Genomic DNA, 19,821 nt, shown 5'->3' on the forward strand with positions numbered 1-19,821 from the left:
GTTAAAGGTAAACAAACTTGTAGAATTATTGTAAAACTTATAATATAAGATAAATCTGTTTAGATGTTTCCAATCAATAAATATGTAAAAATGTACCTGAGGGCCACGTTTAGGGTTGATGGGGGCCGCATTTGGCCCCCAGGCCGCAAGTTGCCCACCCCTGGGTTAGTATGTTGTTTTTTTTTTAAATTGGGACATGTCGTGTTGTGAATTGGCACAATTCATGTCACACGAGCCTCTAACCAAAGGTCATTTTCTGTCACTGTAAGACAGACACAGTTTTTTGAATCTTTAACTCTTCATGTTTTTGAGTAGAATTTTATGCAAAACTTATAAACGAGAATTTGGCTGAACGCTAGCTTTTAATTCAAAGAATAAAAAAATGACAAAACACATGCTCAAAATTTAAAACTTTTATTTGTGAACCAATGAAATGGACTGCAATCCATCTGTGCTATCTATCATGAAGAGTACTAAACATGAACAAAAAAAAAAAACAGCAAAATGTGACAGCTGGTGCCAGTGCAGGCATCACCACGGACCCTGGCTTCACTGGAGGGGACAGGCGGGCCAAAAAAAAACATTCAACTGAAGCCTCACAGCTTGAACGTGGAGTAGAGACGGGGCGGGGCTGTCAGTTTTCCCCTCCAGGGAAGTTGTCCAGTATAGCGATGCATGCTGCTAATTGAGGTTCTTTGTACAAAATACAAAAAAAAAGGTAAATTTTTCCACCTGCTATGGCAAACACAACACAAACAATATTCTCTCAATGGACACTGTGAAGTTAAACACAAAAGGCAGGCTTCAGTGTCCTGTTTCAAACAAGTGCTTGAACTTTAAAACTCTATTAAAAAAAATATTAACCCACACCAGCTGTCACATAACAAATAATACCATTAACATGTTTTCATCGGATTGTTAATAATAATAAAAAAAAAGCACGCTCAAGCTGATTTCCACCCCAACAATTGTTTTGTTTTCTGTGCACCGAAGTTTTGTTTGAGATTTTAGAATAAAGGTTATGGAAGAAATTGGCCTGCTCTCCATTTGACACTGGAGAGATTTGAACAACAGTCGGGTCTCTTCATGTTAAGATCTACTTACAACTTCTACATTTCTGTGATCACAAGTTTCTCATTTGAACGAGAACATGAATCGGCCTCCTCACGATCAAATGCCCCACATCACCCTCCTTCATTTTCACTAACTGACAGACAAAGCTTCTTCAAAAACATTTCTCATCATTCAGTACATCTCAAACATGATCTGTGCAGCATCATTTCAGTCACCTTTCTCATCGTTTGTTTTTGCAGAAAATGAGAATGAACAAGAAAATCTAAGCAGTGTAGGGAGCAGGATGAAACCACTGTCTTAATGTTACATATACAAAAAAAAAAAGTTTCAAAATAAACATTTAAAGGGTAAAGTTCAGTGATTTTTAACCACGTCTGTATTTTTACTTTGTAAATTGCTTCAGCCTGCAGTCAGCGGACCGGCTGTAATGGCTGCAGTTAAATCTTGTAAAACATTTTAGAAAGGATCGATACAGAGATACTTTTTTTGTTTAGTAAAATCCTTCTTTAAAACCCATAAACAGCCGTTAAAGCGCCCCAAACTCCACTGATAAAAACTGTTTTTTTATCTTGCAGACATCAGAGTTGCTGGTCAATCCTGTCTTCGATCAGTTAATTCTTGACTTTCATGAAATAGTTATTCAGATCTACGTCATATTAAGAGAACACTAAAAGATGAAGGCAGCAGTAGACCAGCGCCTCCTGTTCCGTGTAGTTAAATTAACCTTTTTAATCGATGGAGTTTGGAGGCTTAGAAGACAAACTGTTGTTTCTGGTTGAAAAGAAAGAGTCTCCAGAGATGCTTTCTATAACGTTGGTGGAGATTTTGTTGAAGCCATTACAGCCTGCTGAAGTCTTTAACTCCCCAAAATATCAGGCAGATCGCATCGCCTGCAAAAGAAGCGCCACCCAAATATGTAACAACAACCATGTGAAGTAACAACCTTCTTTTTTTTTTTGATCGTCTGGAGGGCGGAGGGAGGCACCACGAGTGTTTGACTTTCAGTCACCACCGCTAACATTACTGAGGTAGAGATTTGTCCAGAGATCGAGGACTGATGTTTTCATAAGCTCCCCAGTCACACAGGAAGCAGGCCTTCCACACAAACAGTCACCCTGTTCCTCTGTGAGCTGGTAGGCAGAGAAAACCATCTGTGGTGACTGGGACTCAAACACTGGATGCTTCACACACATACACACACACAACTATCAATTAGCTTATCTTAGAACACTTCCTCATCGCAGGGTGATAGCTCCTTGCTACCCTATCATCTCTGCATGTAAAAAAAAACAAACAAAAAAACTTTCCCTTTGTGACCTCTGCTACATTCATTCATCAGTCCCTGCCTTCTGACTAGACGGGTGGCTCTATTCCCAACGAGCTTCCATTTCATTCTAAATACTGCTTTTGTGGATTTTTAATTCAGCCTGACATGAAAGTGTTGAAATACTGCAGTGAGTTTATTATTATAACCTGTAGTTGTTGTTTAAATGAATCCAATACATTGAAATGACCTCAGCTCACAGACAGGGATATAAATAGCATAATTAGCTTGTAATATTTTGTTATAATGTAACATAGCTTTGACACTAAATGAAAATATTGACCTACTCTCCCCCCCAAAAGAAACTCCAGTCTGTATTCAAATGTTGGACAGACAACTTAAAAGAAGGGCGCCATCAGTAAAACGAGTCAAAGAAAAAGCAGCAAAGACATCTTAAAAACAAAAAGAGAGGACATACGTAACCTTTGCATACAAGTCATCAAGCATTACAAAAAAAAAACAAAACACAAATGTAGCTTTCTATGGCCATGTTAGCTCAAAATACAAACGCTTCACTTTTGGTTTAGCAGTTTCTTTTCAGGATTATAGGAGACGTTGATCAGAGTGGCGTAGGCAGCTCCGTAAATGTCGGAGTGGAAATGCCGACTTTGGCAGTTTTTTTTTTGACTTCTCAGGATTGCCGGGGCGAGCATCTGTTGTCCGTGAAAACTGAGCATCCGCTGACGGGAGAGTTCGGGAGCAGATGAGGAAAAGGTGCTGCTCTCACATGGACTCAAACTCGTCGATGCGTTGCTTCGTGTTGCCCTGTCGGATCTGGCGGAGGGTTTTGTATTTGTCTCGGCCCGCTTTCACGTTCTCGGCGTGCAGCACGTCGTTCTGCGTCTTCTTGGTTTCGTCTCTCGCCTCGGCCAACTCTGAACTTAATGTCTGAGAGAGCGAAGAGAAGGGAAGGTGAGGAGAACGGAACAGAAAAAGACAACAACAGTGGAGCGTACAGAGACGCAGAGATGCAGAAGAGGAAAAAACAAATCATGAAATGTCAACGTTGTCCCTTACCTGCAGCTGCTTCTTGACCCTCTCGTTCTTCTGGGCCTCGGTGACGCGCGCCTCTTCGCTGCGCAGGTCGAGCTGGCTGACTCCCTCGTTGGAGAGCTCCGCGCTGTCCTCTGCATGGTTCTCATCCTGCTCGTCATGCTCGTTCTCACCGTTGCCACCCGGAGGAGCTGGCACCACCGTCATGGCTGTCTTCAGCTCCTCCTTGGTCTTCTCCAGGTCCTCCTGAGCTGACAGAGCCTGCAGGGAGACGACACAGAGAGGGGAGAGTAAGACTCTAGTTGGAAAGATTTCAAAGTGTTTGCATGTTCTTCTGATATTTGAATTTAAACCTTGTGTTGCCATTGTGAGGCTTCGTCATCTTTCTTTTTTTTGGCTTCTTCCAGCAGAGCGATCTTGGCTGTGAATTCAGCCAGTTCTGAAGCCTGGAAGAAAACAGACAGAAGAATGTAGCATGAATCAAAAATAAAACATCAGAGGAATGAGCCAGATTGTAACATAAACACACATACCAGTTGCTCCTGGGTCTTCTGCTGGTCTGCAGCCTGTATGGCCAGTTCCGCCTTCGCCTCCTCGGCCGCTAGCCTGTCTCTCTCCAACCTCTCGGCCTCCTCTCTCGCCCGCTTTCTCTCCTGCTCCAGCTCCATGGCTTTACGAGTCTGTTCCTCCAGCTCTGTAGACGTGTTACAAATCATTTGATCCTTCAGTTTCATATTTACACAAATTCATCTGAACTGAGGCTGCATTTACAAAAATAACTCTTCAGTTCATTCTGGTCGTACAAGCACGGGGACTAGACATGACGGGCCTTGGCTCAAAGCCCTGAAGAGATTCTGCAATTTGACAGAAATGACGAGAGAAGAGGAAGCAGAGATAAGTGGATGAAAAGAAAACATGCATACCTTTCTGAGCTCTCATCGTCTGCTCTTCAATCTGTCTCAGCCTGTCCATGAGCTCCTCTTTCTCACGCTCTATCCTCTCCTTCTCCTTCTCCGCATACTCTCGCTTCTTCTTCTCGTTCTCCAGCTGAGCCCTGAAAAGTTTTAGAAGACACGTTTAAGATAGAGTGTTGTTAAACGAGTAACAAAACATTTCTAGTATGATACAGCGCTCAGCCTCCAGACTAACTGTGACTCATGGATTCAGGGATGATGAGTGTTGAGCACAGATTTTCAAAAGATGTCTCCAGAACACGCGGTATTTTGTTTGCATGAATATTCAGAATATGTGTACAAATAAAATGCAGCACATGGAAAACTGCTAGGCTAATTATTTTGCAACAAAACACCAAGACAAATTCCTGTGTGTGTAAATGAACTTGGAAATAAGACATGCAGAGCTGCTTCATTTAGCTGAATACTCTTCCCCCCCTGGTCGACTTGTTTTGGAGAGTAAGCTTCATTAAAAACTTGGTAAAAGATTAAAAACTGAAGGATTCCTAATGCAGCCCTTCTCATGACCAACGACAAAGTCTACTAATGACCTTTTCATTTAGGTTTAAAACATCCTCAAGTGCAGAAAAACAAATGTACCTTTAGTTACAGCACTGGGGAATTTGTTTTCCCGCTTGATTTATATAAACTTGTGAACGATTAGAAAAGTTAATTCAGGGTTATTTTGAGGAAAGTTAGCTTTGATCCTTAATGACAGAAAAAAATAATAATTGTAGCACCTTTATCTAAAAAAAATAAAACTCCCTCTGCCTCAGATCATGAACTCTATGAAGAAAGGCTGCCCTCTAGTGGCGTAATTATTATCAACACCTTTTTACAAGTGTTTCAAAAAGTGTTTTAATTACAGTGCAATTTTAAAGGGTAAAATATTAAATAAGCAAGTCTCATTTTAACCCAACAAATGATGTGCAATTTAGTAAGTGTCCACTTGCTGTACCTCTCCATCTGTTTGTGGTGCTTCTCTTCCCGGGCCTGAGCCTTCATCTGCTGCACCTCGATGGTGTCAGGCTTCCTCCTCCTCATGTACAACTCGTGGTTCCCCATACACAACGCCAAGATCCGCTTGTTGATGCGCAGTCGGGGGGCGTAAAACACAAAGTCCTACAAGGAGAAGGGGGAGGATGTAAAGCAGGAGTTTTTCCTCTCTTTAAAGAATCAAGCAGTAAGTCAAATATGGCTGATGTTTTTCCTCTCACTCTCACCGGTGCTTTCTTGTCAATCGGTTTGATGACAAACTTCTTGTCGTTGAAAGAGATGTTTCGTATTTCACTCCAGGGGAAGCCGATCTTTGGTGTCAACCTGGAACACAAATTTAAAACAAAGTTTACAACTTGAACTTTAAATACTTCAGCTTACATCCCACTCACTGATGATACACAGTAAAACATGTTTTAACTATCAGCCAGCAGGTGGTGCCCTAAGAGAAACAAATCATCTGTAAGGAAATCAGATGACTGAATGCTCCTTTTTTAGTTTATGTTGCAGTTTTGTTTTAAAAAGTGGTGACAGATAAGAGAACAAATATCACTTTCTCTAATCCAGAAAGTACAAATAAAAGAAAGGACAAGAGGGGAGTATATGGATAAATTGATGATGATGAGAGAAATAAACTATCACTCATTTCCTTCCTGTGGCACCTTGACAAGAGAAAAAGAAAGGCAGATGTGATGACCTCAGAAGACGGGCAGGAAGGGGAAAGCAGCGAAAGGAAATGCTGCAGGAGATGTGATTAAATCTATCCCTTTATCCACAAAAGGGTAAAAAATATCTGAGCAGAGGACAGGAAAGACTCTCCTACAATGGACCGACACAGTCCTCCCTTCTCTCAGATTTTATTTCAAAAAAGGAGCTTCGCTTACTCGAAACTTGCATTTTACCTTTGGGAACGGGCCTCCGACAAAGTGAGAAATATAAAATCTAGCCTGCTGAATAATGAGATATTTAATTAATTAGAAAAAGAAAATGCAAACAGATCTGCACAGCCAGAGAAACTATAATATGATGTTTTCCTTTATTTCTTCACTGTGATAAATCCTCTTTGTATCTCTAATCTGGGTCACACCTTGTGGTGAGGTCGGGTGACACAGGAGGTGAAATACCGTTGTGATGACATGCTTTGGCACATACTCGGTTGTGAAACTGTTTCAAATCTGTTCACGTGTGTACATGTCTGTGGCTGCTCAGTAGTTTACAGCAAACCACAGATCTCAAAGTGTCATACATACCAAAACATGGCGGGTAAACTGGTGTTTATTGGTCATGTCTTAATGGGAACTGAAAAGTGTAAACAGTCAGGCCAGCTTTTAAATGTCTTCAAAGATCAAATTATTTTATCTTACATTGTAAACTCAACTCTGTGTATGCGTCTGTGCGTGCTGCTTACTTGTCTTCATGTTCGTAGATGTTGAGGCCGAGGGCATCGACGCCCAGCCACAGCTGTGTGCCCTTCTTGTTTTTGATCTCAAAGTAGTTCACGCCGTACATCTCCAAGTCCTGAGCGATTTTAAGGTACTCCATCATCGAGTCCTCTCTGGAAAAGTGGACAAGCATAACATGACTTATTTGGCCTTGTCTGTCTAAGAGCCGGTCTAAAAATAAAAACTGTACGGACACATAATGTGCAGTTCACTGTCCTCACAACATGCACGTATGTACCTGAGCATTCCTCTGTGTTCTTCGTGCCAGGTCTGTATCCTGTCCTCCCACTGCTCCTTGGTAAGTTTGTGCTGCTCAAGGACTCTGTGTGCACAAACACAAGCACAATGACTTCACCTGAAAGGATTGTTGAACTGTATGAAATAACCTCGCAGGAGGAAATCCTTGAAAGTTCCAACAGGGAACCCGAGGCATTCCAGGTTCAGAATATCTGTGTGAAAATCAAACAGAAACCTCCCACAGTGTTCTCACAGGCTGGGAAATAGTGTGTGTGTGTTTTCACCTCTGAGGCAGCAGTCTGTCGTGGGTAAGATAGCCAGGTTTGTGAACATCCTTGTTGTAGTCTCCATACTTTGCCTGGACAGCATATGATGCTAGAAGAACAGCCGTCTCTGGAGGACAGTAGTTCTCATCATTGAGAATGGCCTCCTTCACCTGAGGTCGATAAAAAGAAGAATTAATTCATTTATTCAACATTCATATTTATTTTAAAAATAACTTTCAGCTTTCTTATCAAATAAATATGTTCTGCAGATATGACCTTTCTCTCCTGTTACATTTTGGACTACCTTTAGATGGAAACCTGAGCAGAGAGTGTGTTGTTACCTGCAGGAAGAAGAGTCTCTGGGTGATCTCCTGGATGAGTTCCTCTGAGACGTCCTCGGGGAAGAACTTGGCTCTGAACTTGAACTGTAGAGGGTTTTCTTTCTTTACATCCTGCTGGGTCACCTGAAAGACAAAGACACCATCTGTTAAGCAGCAGATCATAAAGGTTGCATCAAAGCTGCATGTTGGTGACTGGCTGAGCAGGAAGGAAGGACAAGTCATGAACTTTAACAATAATAAATCCATCAAGGCATAAATATTTTTGAGCACTGCTCACATAGACAAGAAGGCCTCTAAATTCAGAGTTCCAAAAACCTGTCAGAAAATACATGCAGCACTTGTTACAGTATCAGACTCGGGTTTGTTGCAGAGTAGGTTTACACATATATCTTAGTGTTGGTGTTTTTGGAGCTAAAAAACATCAAACATAAAAGCAAAATATAAAACAAGAAAGCTAGTGAACAGCAGAACTATCAGTGGACTAAAAAAAGTGATCAAAGATGTGTGCAATACGAGTCAAGGAACATCTGTACAGTTGAGCAGGATGATGTTTAGTCCAAATATCTATCTTACTGTACAGAATTTAAGACAGTGTGCAGTAGAAACAGACCTCACGTAAGTCCAGTCAGCATACCCAGATGTAAAAGAGGCTTCAAGTCAACAATGTGTAAGGGTGTGGGTCAGCTGTTCAGTCTTCCTGCATCATTTGAAGATATTTTGTTCAGCTGGTCAAGTCTTACAGTAAAGAGATTTTACAAGTAAGCCAGAGGGTAAAATATGGTTGCTATAGTCCGGGGTTAATGTCAGAGCATGAATCCTTTCCAGAACTGTTCCTCCAATATAAACGCATGAAAAAGAACTGCAACAAACTAGAATGCTCTTTGAGCTACACTTACATAATCTTGTCACAGTAATTCAGAGGAGATCTTTGGATTTCAGGGGGCATGTGCACGGAAATAGTTTCCTTTTGAAGCCGCTTTAAATCCTGTTTCTGGTCTATATTTGTGGAAGGACCGGACATATGGACACACGTGCTTCACAACACTGAAGTGTAATCAGAATTTCTCAACAACTATTTCTGGAGCTCCTGATTTCTCTCTCCTTCACACACTAGTGGAGTGTGGGGGGAATCTTCTGTCATGCAAAGTCAGAAACACACAGACGCACTGTAATGCTGGTGTGTGTGTGTGTGTGTGTGTGTGTGTGTGTGTGTTAGCCTGAGTGAGAGAGGACGCCTGTAAAAGGAGTGCATCAGAGGCTCCAGTAGAGCTTCTGGGCAAATCCCAAACAAACATCCAGCACTGAGTGGATAAAAGACCAACGGATAAAAGGGAAACAGAGAGTAGAGAGACCCTGACAAATAAGAGAGCAAGCATGTAAGAAATACAACACATGTGTTTGGTGACGGGGGGAAAAAGCAGAAGAGAACTGACCTTCTTGTTGAGTTTGAGCCAGGTGCTGTAGCCTTTACTGTCAACATACTGTAGACCAAAGAACCAGACCTCCCGCAGCCCCACCGTCTTCACCACCTGAGAATTTAACAAAAAAGGGAATCTGGATTTCTACAGCTGATACAAGAATTATTTCTTTAATTTATTTAATCTGGATTCGCCCTCTTTGTGTTGTGCATGTCACATTTGGTATCACATCCTCGTCCAAACATGCAGCAGATGCTCAACAAGGATCCCTGGAGTAGGTTGGAAGGCATTCATGGATGCTTCAGCGCATAACTTATTTGTGCAAATCCTTTCTTTCACATCGGTTAAATTACTTTTCCTTAGGGTCTTTTTTGGTCTCCAAAAGATGTGAACTACAAGAGACAAGGAGTTTTGAAAGCATGGACTCTGATGAACAATTGCTTCAGATGAAATTGAGATTGAGATGAATACCTTTACTTTACGAGATCTGAAAATACTTTTCTCTGAAGTCTTCTCCTTCGACACAAAAATGTCTCCACTGATGAGCAAAAATCATGAATGTCTGTGTCCTGCTCCTCTTCTGGAGCGCAAACAAACCTTTTATAAAAAGAAAAAGGTACATCAGTCATGCTCACCTGGTCAAAGAGCTGTTTCCCTGTCGTATTTGGTTGGATGGCAAACTCAAGCTCCGCATCCATGGTGGTCACACGAACATTGATCTAGAAAACAAACACAACAAGAGTTTCATTTGTTTGTCACATCAAGTTTTATTGAAGTGAACTGTAAGTTTTTTTTATTCTAAACTTCTTAACATGATGTACAACTTCTAGTAAGTTGTACATCATGTTGCTGTCGCTGCTCGACTACAATCAGTCGAAAGTTGAAACCAAACTAAATCAATAAACTAACTTTTCAAAGAAGCCTTTTCCCAAATCTTCTTTCCAAATATCTTTATTGCATGTTCAATCCCCCCGTACATCCGCTGTTCCACTTTGTTTCTCCACTTTTTAATCAAATTCATGCAAAATGCAAACATCTTCCCAAAACATTATGATAGAAATAGTAAACTTGACACGTGGCAAAAATGCACCAACACATCTGCAGAATCACGATTGCTCAGCATGTGTCAGTTTTCCTCAATCCTAACCAAAGTAGCAACAGTGTTTAACTTTTCTTTCTCCATGTTTCCATCCTTTACTGCCAGAGCAAGCAGCGCCCCAGCTTTCGTGACAGCCCACAACTTCTCAGCTACCCCTCATGGGGTGGTGCAGAGAATAATACTCGTTCATTGGCTGTGCCCTGCGGAGCAGCACTGGCAGAAGGCCTAGCAGCAGCTGATGGCACAGAGCATCGAGGGGCTGACCTCTGAGTTATTTGACATCCTTCCTCTCACACCTACGCACACACTGAGCTGTGTGCCGCCTCAGCTGCGGTTAACATGAGAAGAGATACAGAGGGGAGCACGAGAGGCGAAGTGCAGAAGCTGCAAGAAGAGAGAAAAAAATAAGCGGGGAAGATAAACGCAACAGGAAGCAAGAGAGCAGATCTGGGGTGTACTCTCTTTCAGATTAAGTTACAGCGAGGTTACTGAAGATGAGCCAACCTCTTAAAAAAGGAGGGAAAGGAGAAGACGAGATGCAGAAAAGAAGCAGCAGCGAACCTTCCTTTTTACTCAGAGAAATTATACACACAACCTCAGAAAGGCTTACTTTGCATTTCTCCCTCACTGTCTCTCATAATAACCCTGAGATGAATAATCAATGAAACTTGTGTCTATACAGCAAATGACTGGACTCCCGCTGCACCACATGAGGCTCAGACCACAATGTATCTCCCACTCATTAATTAGCCATGAAGCTGCGGCACTTTCTCTGCACTATAGGTATGCAGCATGACATTATAAATACACTGTGCGACAGTCCATTTATGGAAATGGACCAAACTGTATCCTACATCTTCATAATCTGACCTGCTTAAGGCCCAGGGCAACTTTTGGGGACAATGTGGGCAGCGTCCAAGGAAAAGAAGTCTTAAATAACTCAATGAGGTATTTTGCCTTGAACATTTTGCAGATTATCTATTTATGCAGTTGCAGAAGTGCAAAAGATATTTTGTGCCCCAAAAAACAGGAGGATAGGAGCGCTTCCTTAAATCAAGTATGTTTAACATGCTGGCGGTAAAGTGGTTTGACTCTCTGGTAAAGACTTCAAGTTGAAAATGTCTGAATGTCTCCCACTTCTCGACGAATGAGAGATGACTCTCTGTGAGTGGGAGGGTATTTAGGTTATTCAAATCGGTTCTTGTACTGTTTGACTCTGAGGAAGATGTAGTGTGTCCAAACATTAGCAACTGACCTCCAGAAGAGTTTCCTTCTACTTGTCTGAATGACTGTTTGATTTCTATCATGACCATGCTGTGACAATAAAGGCATTTAAGTTGCTTCAAAACATAGTGCCTTGGTGTTAAAGGGAATAGAGTATCTAAAAATCATAGGAAGAGGCACTTACTCTTAAATCCACCCAAAGATCAAGGCTTAATTTCAGTCTGGAAAACCTGCCCACACTGCAGTTTAGAACCAGATATATTAGCGGTAATGAAAAAGAAAAAAATAGACAAACCAGGGAATGATTTTCAGGAAATAAAATGTAAAAACGAGGAGTTCAACGTGTCCTGCAGAGGTAGAATATGAAACCTGTGGTAGGATGCATCAATCAAAATCTGTTCAGCTATAAAAGCATTGTTTGAATAACTTCAAACTATTTCAAGTTGCATGCAATGTGTGCTGCTGTCGAGTAATTCTTCAAGTGATTCTCAAATGCTTTTCATATGTAAGTTTAGATGGCATGAAAGTGACATCCAATAACATAAGCTGCTCGTATCAACAAAGCCCTGTCAACATCATTACAGCGAGGATGCTGAGGATATGGTTACACGATACCACATGAACTAAAGCTAATTCAGGCTTAGGTGAAAGTATACAAACAATATGACATCTTTGAGCTACAATTGTCCAATAGGGTCAGGCGGTATTATTCTAATCATCATTTGTTGTCAATGTTGGAGAGGAAGAAAGCATCACAACATAGTCATAGCATTTTAGAGAAAAGATTTGCACATATTCAACAGGCTGAGATCTGCTGTGTTAGATTTCTGGCACAAATTCCATCACACCACATAAAGCCAATTAAAACAAAACTTCTGCAACTAGGACAACTTCTTTGTCTGCTCTTTCAAGTGTACAAAATCAGCCCTCTGAATAAAGAAACATTCGTGGCTCACTGCTAGATGAATTAGTTCTGTTTTGGTTTCAGTAGCTGCCTCATTGACTCTCTGAGACTCGAGTAGTTATGGACAACATAGTGCTGCTGAGCTGGGGTTTCCAAGTGACCGGAGATGAATGTTCCTTCGCTTGCATTTGTTTGGGGCCTTTGTGTGTGTGTGTGTGTGTGTGTGCGCCAAAACATAGCCAACCCACAGGGCACAGAGTGGTGGAATCCTGCGCGGACCAGACGGTCAGTTAATCCGCTCTCTCCTGCAGAGAGAGGGGGAGGAGGAGAGAGACGACAACATGCCGATGCTCTGACACAGCTAATCACACACACTGACAACTGAGCAATCTTAAAGGAGCAACTCCTGCAAGCCTGTCCTCATGTGACAGTCTGGTAACAAACACACTGACTGCGCAACACAGTCGATTTACCTTCTTAAAATGAGGGTAAGAAGTTAAAGACAAATACCTGCAGTGAAGCCCAAACAGTGACACCTCTAGATGTAAAGCTTTGCTCAAATATTTCAGATAAAACCATGAACACTATAAACTCAGGTGTGTTTGTTTAATGAGGGATTTTAAAATGATTGAAAGCATACTGAATTAAATTGACAGTCCCTCTAGTCAGCTGCCCAACTTCCAAGAAATGTAACTACACATCGCAGCACTGCAGGCTACGACAACTGTGACTTTTCCGCGTGATTGCATCGCATCAAAACATCCTGGGACACTGCCCTTGGTGCAAGTTTGAAGCTGCTGCAGCCCGTTAGCTTCCACATGAAGTTAAAACTCAGACACAGTTTTTTTTGCAACTCTCAATGCTAATGGGCTTATTATGGGTGCATATTTTCTGTTCTGCAGTAGTTCAACTTTTGTGAGCTCCAACTCCAACATGGCCAGAATAATTTCAGCTGCAATTGACATGCACAAGTCAGGGGGAGCCTCCTTAAGGTGTGTGAATGCAGCAGGCAATAACTAGGGAATTCACTGCAGGCGAGCGAGCAGGATGATGATGTTTATATCCTGCGAGCGATGTGTGACTGGTGTAATCATGTTAGACATAATGCAGGTGCTTCTTTGTGGTTTCTTCTTGCCAAAATCTTCTTTTCTACACATTTGTTAATGCTGCATGTCCAATTACACCAAACATTGCTCTGTTGACCACTTTGAATATGTTGGAAACATTAAACTGTGGCCTCTGCAGCACCCTTTTGATGTCATGTCTTGCCCGAGGTCCCTCCTGTCCAACAGGAAAGATGTCCCGCTGAGAGGGACATATGTTAAAGAATAACTCGGGAAGATTCAGGTGCATTTTTAGGAGGGCGTTTAGGAAAGTGGCTATTGAGTGTCAAACACTGCATCAGGCTGTACGTGTTTGTTTTCCTTCTGTGTTGCACTTTAATTCCCCCTCTCCATTTCAGCTGTGAAGACGAGTTCTCTCTCAGACAGGCCCCTTGTTAAATGTGCAGCTGTTTAGTAACTGTAAGCTGCTAAGAGGAGCTTTGCTGAGAGACGCACACAGACACACACACTTCAATCAGTAGAACTGCTAATCTGGCCTGCTGGGCTCTGAGCAGCTGTCTGTCCCTCTGATTAACCCCCCTGCAGGGTGAGGCAGGCTTCAGTGGGAGGGAGGGAGAAAAGAAAGGAGGCATGAGAATGGGAGAGGAACAATCACAGCTACATACCAACACAAATGGTCATCCTTTTGAGGGAGGGAAGGTTAACAGCAATCTGAGGGACTTCAAGTGATTTTACAAGATGTAGCAGAGGGATAATAAAGAGGAAGCAGGAGGGCCTCACTTACTCTACATTATTATGGACCCCATTTGTTTGGTAAATGCAGTTAAGGGTCAAATAAAAGCGGTCAGCAAACAAACTTAACGTTGCCTAGAAACAATATTCCAACTCCTCCCTTCCTGTAATTCTGACGGTTTCCTTCAAAGCTGAATACTACAACAAATTCCCATGTCGCCTTCCTCACTCTCTCCTGACAGTGATAATCCTCCCTCGTCACTTTACTTCTGCTCTTCCTCAGAGTCAGGATGTTGACACAGCCTGAGCCCTGATATATACAGCAGGCCCCCTTTAACTGCAAACAGGAAAACAGCCACAAGCTAGGGAACCAGCAAGGGCCCTTCTTCCTGTGGGGTGCTATCACCTCATAACTCCCCAGCTGGCCTTCAGCCCACAGCGAGCTCCAAAGGGGTGAGATGATATGTTGGGATAAATAAGAAGCTGCAAATCACTCCAGATTAACTGAACTGAACTATATGTTGATAGGACAACTTGTACATTTTAAATACTTGTGCAAGCAGACAATTCTCCCCCAAATGGTGACCTTAGGGAACACTACTGAGCCTGATTATTGTGAAAACATAGATCTTGCTGAACCACACTGGGTTAAAATCAAAGCAGGGACAATATAACCTCCAAGCTGAACCATGTTGGGTATTATCCAAACTGTCTACCAAATCCTGAGTGTGAACAAGAACCATGTGTTTCTGTGTTGAAATCAATAAAGTTATTGTTATTACAAACTCATTGCTATCCCTGCTGGCTCCAAAAACTGTCATGTTACTCAACCTTGGGACTGTTTACACGCCTTCATTTACAGATGAGCGCTGACACCGAGACAAAAGAGGCCTTTTCCAAAAAGTTATGATGTCTGGCACAGAGCCCAGAGCAAGTCACGTCGGATGGCTCTCGTTTCCTCTGTTTATTATGTCAGTGCCTCCCTGCTGTACTTTCTCTGTCAGTTATTGTCTGAGACTGAGACGTCGCTCCCTGCCCTATCCGAGGGTCTGTTTTGGGATGGTGCCCTTGTGACTCAGGGGACAGGAGGAGGAAATGAAGGGTGACATCAGTGCCTGGTTTGTTCTTCCTCTGTAGCTTCCAGAATCCCCCCTACACACAAACACCCACCACCTCGAGAACAGACAGAAGACATGCTTTATTTGCAGCAAAGCCTGTTGTTATAAGTTGCTAGGAAAGTGAATGACGCAAGCTTTAGCAACCTTGCCTGGTACTTTTTCCATGAAAGAAACTAATCAACACAACTGGACACATAAACTATGAAAAATTCCTATTGTAAAGTGAAAGAGAAGCATGTGAAATGCAATATCTGCTTATTCATAAGAGAGCTTTACCCAGGTCTGTTAATGCTGAAAAAAAAAACAGGGTTAACAGCATCGAGACAGCCATGAAAGAACTGCATCAAATCGTTTTTTGTTTTGGCGTTGTTCACATCCCAGCTCTCTGGCATTCTCTCCTCCCTTTCAGCAACAAAGGCAGCAGTGTTGCAGTTGCAGGCCTGTGGGTCTGGCAGTTCACTTTACACTCTGGCTGTTGTTTACTTGGATGAGGAGTATGAGGAGTGGGAGCAGCCAGGGGGTTGAAACTGCCACTTAGTAGACGCACACATGAAGCTACAAGATCACAACATTAGCAGACTAGGCAGAAAGAGAGTGCAACCTTTATGAATCTCCTTCATCTCATACATCCTGAACTACTTCATAAGTTGTGCCTGCAAACTCGGTTTCTTATATCAAACAATCTGAATTAATTAGGAGAGACATTGCATAGCTTTTCCACTCGGTGCATTTCTGAACATCTTCTTAGAGCAAAAAGTGATGAAAGCTTCCGAAAATGTTTCTGCAAACTTTCATCTAACAACAGTATCCTACCGGTTTTGGCATCCTTGCTTCCGCTCTTCCTTTTGCCCGACAGCTGAGAGGGTAAATCCGTCACAGGACGGCAACAACACCTGGATCACAGGACCTGGAATAAAAAAAAATGTATTAACTTTTCCTTGAACTATACAGAATACAAGGGTGTAGGACATGAAGACATTGCAAACAGCAAATACTAAAAGGAGTAGAAAGTTTTCAGACAGGAGGGAAACACACTCAGTAAACTGAGTTTAACACCCTATTCAGTCCGAGGTGTGATATTTACGCCCCTGCGACGTTTCGCCTTCACAATGAATGTCACAGAGGCGTAATGGGGGATGAAGTTATCCCACCTCTGCTGGCATCGGAGGTTGAAACAGAAGCGTCCAAAACTCCAGAAAAATAGCTTGAAATGAATCCCATTCCTAAACGTGTTAATGACCACGAGGCACAGAAACCCCAAACAGCCAAAAGAACAGAGACGTAGTTACATAAGGGAACTATTTTAAGGGCGTAGGGGAAAAGCATTTAGACAAAACTGCTACAAATGAAAAATACCAGCAACATTATTAAGTTACCATGAATGGATACATACAAAATGTTATATTTGGTTTTCTCGTTTTACTTCGTTGGTCTGCTGTCAAGTTCTCTGTAAAATACACATCTCACTCTCAGCCGGTTGAAACACAAGCCTGAAGGTTTGGTGATGACCTGCGTTGAACTGTCATATGATGCTAAAATAACGACTGTAATGTTGTGTAAATAAATCACAACAGACAGACAGGGACACTCTAGTACAGGGGTTCCCAAACTTTTCATCCCGCGACCCCCAAAATAACCACGCGAGAGACCGGGGACCCCCTCTGTCCCTGGAAGTGCTTAAAGCATAACGGTGCACACAGCAGCACGCACTAATGGACCTATCCAAACACTGACATTAGAACAACACTAAAAAAAACACAGCAGCCTTAAACTAACTGAACAACATTTTTGTAAGTTAATTTCACAATAATAGGTCAAATATGTCATTTCCAGTTTGCATTTGTTTTTGGAAGGCGACCCCCACTTTGGGAACCACTGCTCTAGTACATGGCTCGATCGGAATTTGTATGACATAACAATACTTTACCAAAGTACTATTATGTCATACATTTTGCATTTGCATGTGAACATTTTAAATCATAAGCCCTGTACTATAATATGTGTTTTATTGCCTTATTAATGCCAATTCAAATCCAATCGACTGTAAAGGGCAATCCTGACTTCTTGGCAACACTTTGGCATGGCTGTAGAGTAGTATTAATCCTAATCCTGTATTAATCCTGCCATTTCAGTTTAATGAATGACCAGGGTAACTAGTTCCTACTCATGACAGAATCCAAGAAAGGGGACTTCATTAGAATAGAATAGAATTACTTTATTGATCCCAAACTTGGAAATTATAATCTTTATCTTATTTTCATTTTTCCCCCTCTTCTTTAATTTGTCTCTTTCTTGTTTTGCTTTCTTTTACACCTTATTGAGTATGTGTTCTTGTTAGCTTTATTGTTTTTGCTTGGACTACATTAATATTAAAGATAAGATAAGATAAGATATACTTTATTCATCCCAGCAGGGAAATTTAGGTGTTCCAGCAGCCAGCATACAAACACACAACACAACACACATATATACATACATATCCCACCCATACAAAAAAACATGAGCCCACAATACAGTTTGATATATGATATATGCAGCTCAGGCTAAAGTTTAAAAGTTTAAATGTCTTCTGTCCTTACTTAAAGGGGAGTCCTTATAAAGTGCAATTGCAGTAGGTAAAAAAGTATTTTTAAATCTGTCCTCCTGCCGTAGCCTCCCACTAAAAACACTCTTTTGTTCACACACGAGATTGTGTAAGGGATGCATGTTATTGTCCATAATGTTCAACAGTTTCTGTATCATCCTTCTCCCCATCACCACCTCCAGGGGCTCCACATCAGACCCCAGCACAGAGCCAGCCCTCCTAATCAGCTTGTTAAGCTTTTTAGAGTCACAAGCCCAACAGACGGCTGCAAAGAAAATGGCACTTGCCACGACAGTCTGATAAAACATGGATAACATTTTGCTACACACATTAAAAGACCTAAGCTTCCTCAAGAAGTAGAGTCTAATATGTCTCTGTGTTACATGTTTCTCTTTAGGAGGGCTCGACAAGCCCCTCTGGGTTTATTTGGCTCCTCCAGCACATTTCTTTCAAAATGTATAGTTTGTTAATTAACTAATCATTATGGACTGTCTGTTTTTCCATTCATCTATTATGTTTATGTTGGTTTTTTTGTGCAATAAATAAATAAAAAATAAAATTGTGGCGTTGTCCAACACACAATATGAGCAAAAAAACCCCACAATATTAGCAAATTTAAACACAATATAATATTAAATACAAAGTAAATAAGTACTAAAATAAAGGCAATTGAAGAAAAAGGCATGAATTCAATTAAACTTTTAAGGTAAATGTGTATATTCATAGTTAAAAATAATGGCAGGTGTAACAGAAATTTTCGTTACGTTCCAAAAAAAGTCTAAGTAAGGAAGCCCACTGAGGTCATCTGAGACGCACTCCGCTTGAAGACATGCCCACTTGTAGCTTTTGAGCAATTAGCCTGTTTACCCGCCGAGAGTCGGCTTCCGTTACACTGAAATTAAACCACAACTAAATCAAATTGGGAACAACTGTTAAAACGTTTCGAATAAATGCAGCTAATACAGCATGACACGACGAAAAAAAATAAAATAAATAACACATTTTGAAGTAAAAAAAAAACGGCCTTACTCAACTCTACTCGATTCCTCAATACAAAATATCGTGGGTGTAGTATAACGTAAAATAACGTAAAATAACGTAAAAATAACGTAAAAATAACGGCAGTAGCCAAGCCAACGTTAGTCAAGTTTTACTGCCTTAAAATGTTTGTCATCATTTATCGACTACATTCGCCACCAAAACATTAATTTAAACTATCCCTTTATCCCATTTATCGTAAATAAAGATGCGTTTACGTGATTTCTTGTAGCTACAAGTTGAAACAAGTCGCTAATAGATGTTTAAAATATGAATTAGTCGAACACGAGGATAAACTCGAAGAAGCTCATCTTTTTTTAAAGGAGAGGCAGAAACTCACCGGGGGCACGAAGTAGCTCTTTGAATGGACAGAAAAGCCTTTTTTCTTCACTTTTACCAATAAATAGCCACGTTGATGTATCCGAGATAGGTCTTCTTCTTTATCTTGTAATGCCTTGCCGAAACAAATTCCCGCAGATGCAGGAAAAAAGCCGTTCAAGTCTTAACAACCATAAGGCGATTTGGGGTGATGTCAAGTCAGCGGGAATGAAAACACAACTGTTTCCGGTGTGGTCTTTCACAATAAAAGGCTCATGTAAACGCGAGGGGAAATAAGAAACACTCTTTTTTTTAATTTTATTTTTTTATTCAAGACATGACAATTAAAGCGACGGCAAATAAACAAAAACAGGCAAAACAGAAATAAACAAAATCAAAATACGCAAACATTAGCAAAGACAAATACAATTGAAGTAGATATAAAAGTCAAGTAGTAAGTTGAAGTAGTGTGTAAGAAACGTGTGAATGTGTGTGTGACAGTGTGATGCATTAAAGTGAGTGGCTGAATGGGAAGTAGCAAGAAAAATAAACAGAAACAAAATTGAAGATAATTGAGAGGAAGAGAAAAGAGGGGAGAAAAAAAGATATATATGTGTCAACATTAAAGGAAAGAAGAAAATTAAAATTTTAATTTAAATATATAGAAATAATAAAATAAAATGTTTGGTGTTAATG

General features: G+C 41.1%; 1 protein-coding gene across 1 annotated transcript; it reads right to left on the reverse strand.

Annotated features, from left to right (window-relative positions):
• Positions 1-398: 398 nt before the first annotated feature.
• On the reverse strand, positions 399-19,343 carry LOC132959671 (radixin-like). Its single transcript, XM_061032859.1, has 15 exons — positions 19,148-19,343; positions 15,999-16,092; positions 9,680-9,763; positions 9,060-9,155; positions 7,627-7,749; positions 7,304-7,455; positions 7,021-7,104; positions 6,749-6,895; positions 5,568-5,664; positions 5,303-5,466; positions 4,315-4,445; positions 3,925-4,085; positions 3,745-3,837; positions 3,416-3,652; positions 399-3,286 (listed from the first exon to the last, which is right to left on the reverse strand). The coding sequence occupies exons 2-15, from the start codon at positions 16,008-16,010 to the stop codon at positions 3,122-3,124; spliced, it is 1,746 nt and encodes a 581-aa protein (XP_060888842.1). The 5' UTR covers positions 16,011-16,092; positions 19,148-19,343; the 3' UTR covers positions 399-3,121.
• Positions 19,344-19,821: the final 478 nt, after the last annotated feature.

The sequence above is a fragment of the Labrus mixtus genome, chromosome 24, assembly GCF_963584025.1.
Source record: "Labrus mixtus chromosome 24, fLabMix1.1, whole genome shotgun sequence".
Taxonomy (NCBI): domain Eukaryota; kingdom Metazoa; phylum Chordata; class Actinopteri; order Labriformes; family Labridae; genus Labrus; species Labrus mixtus.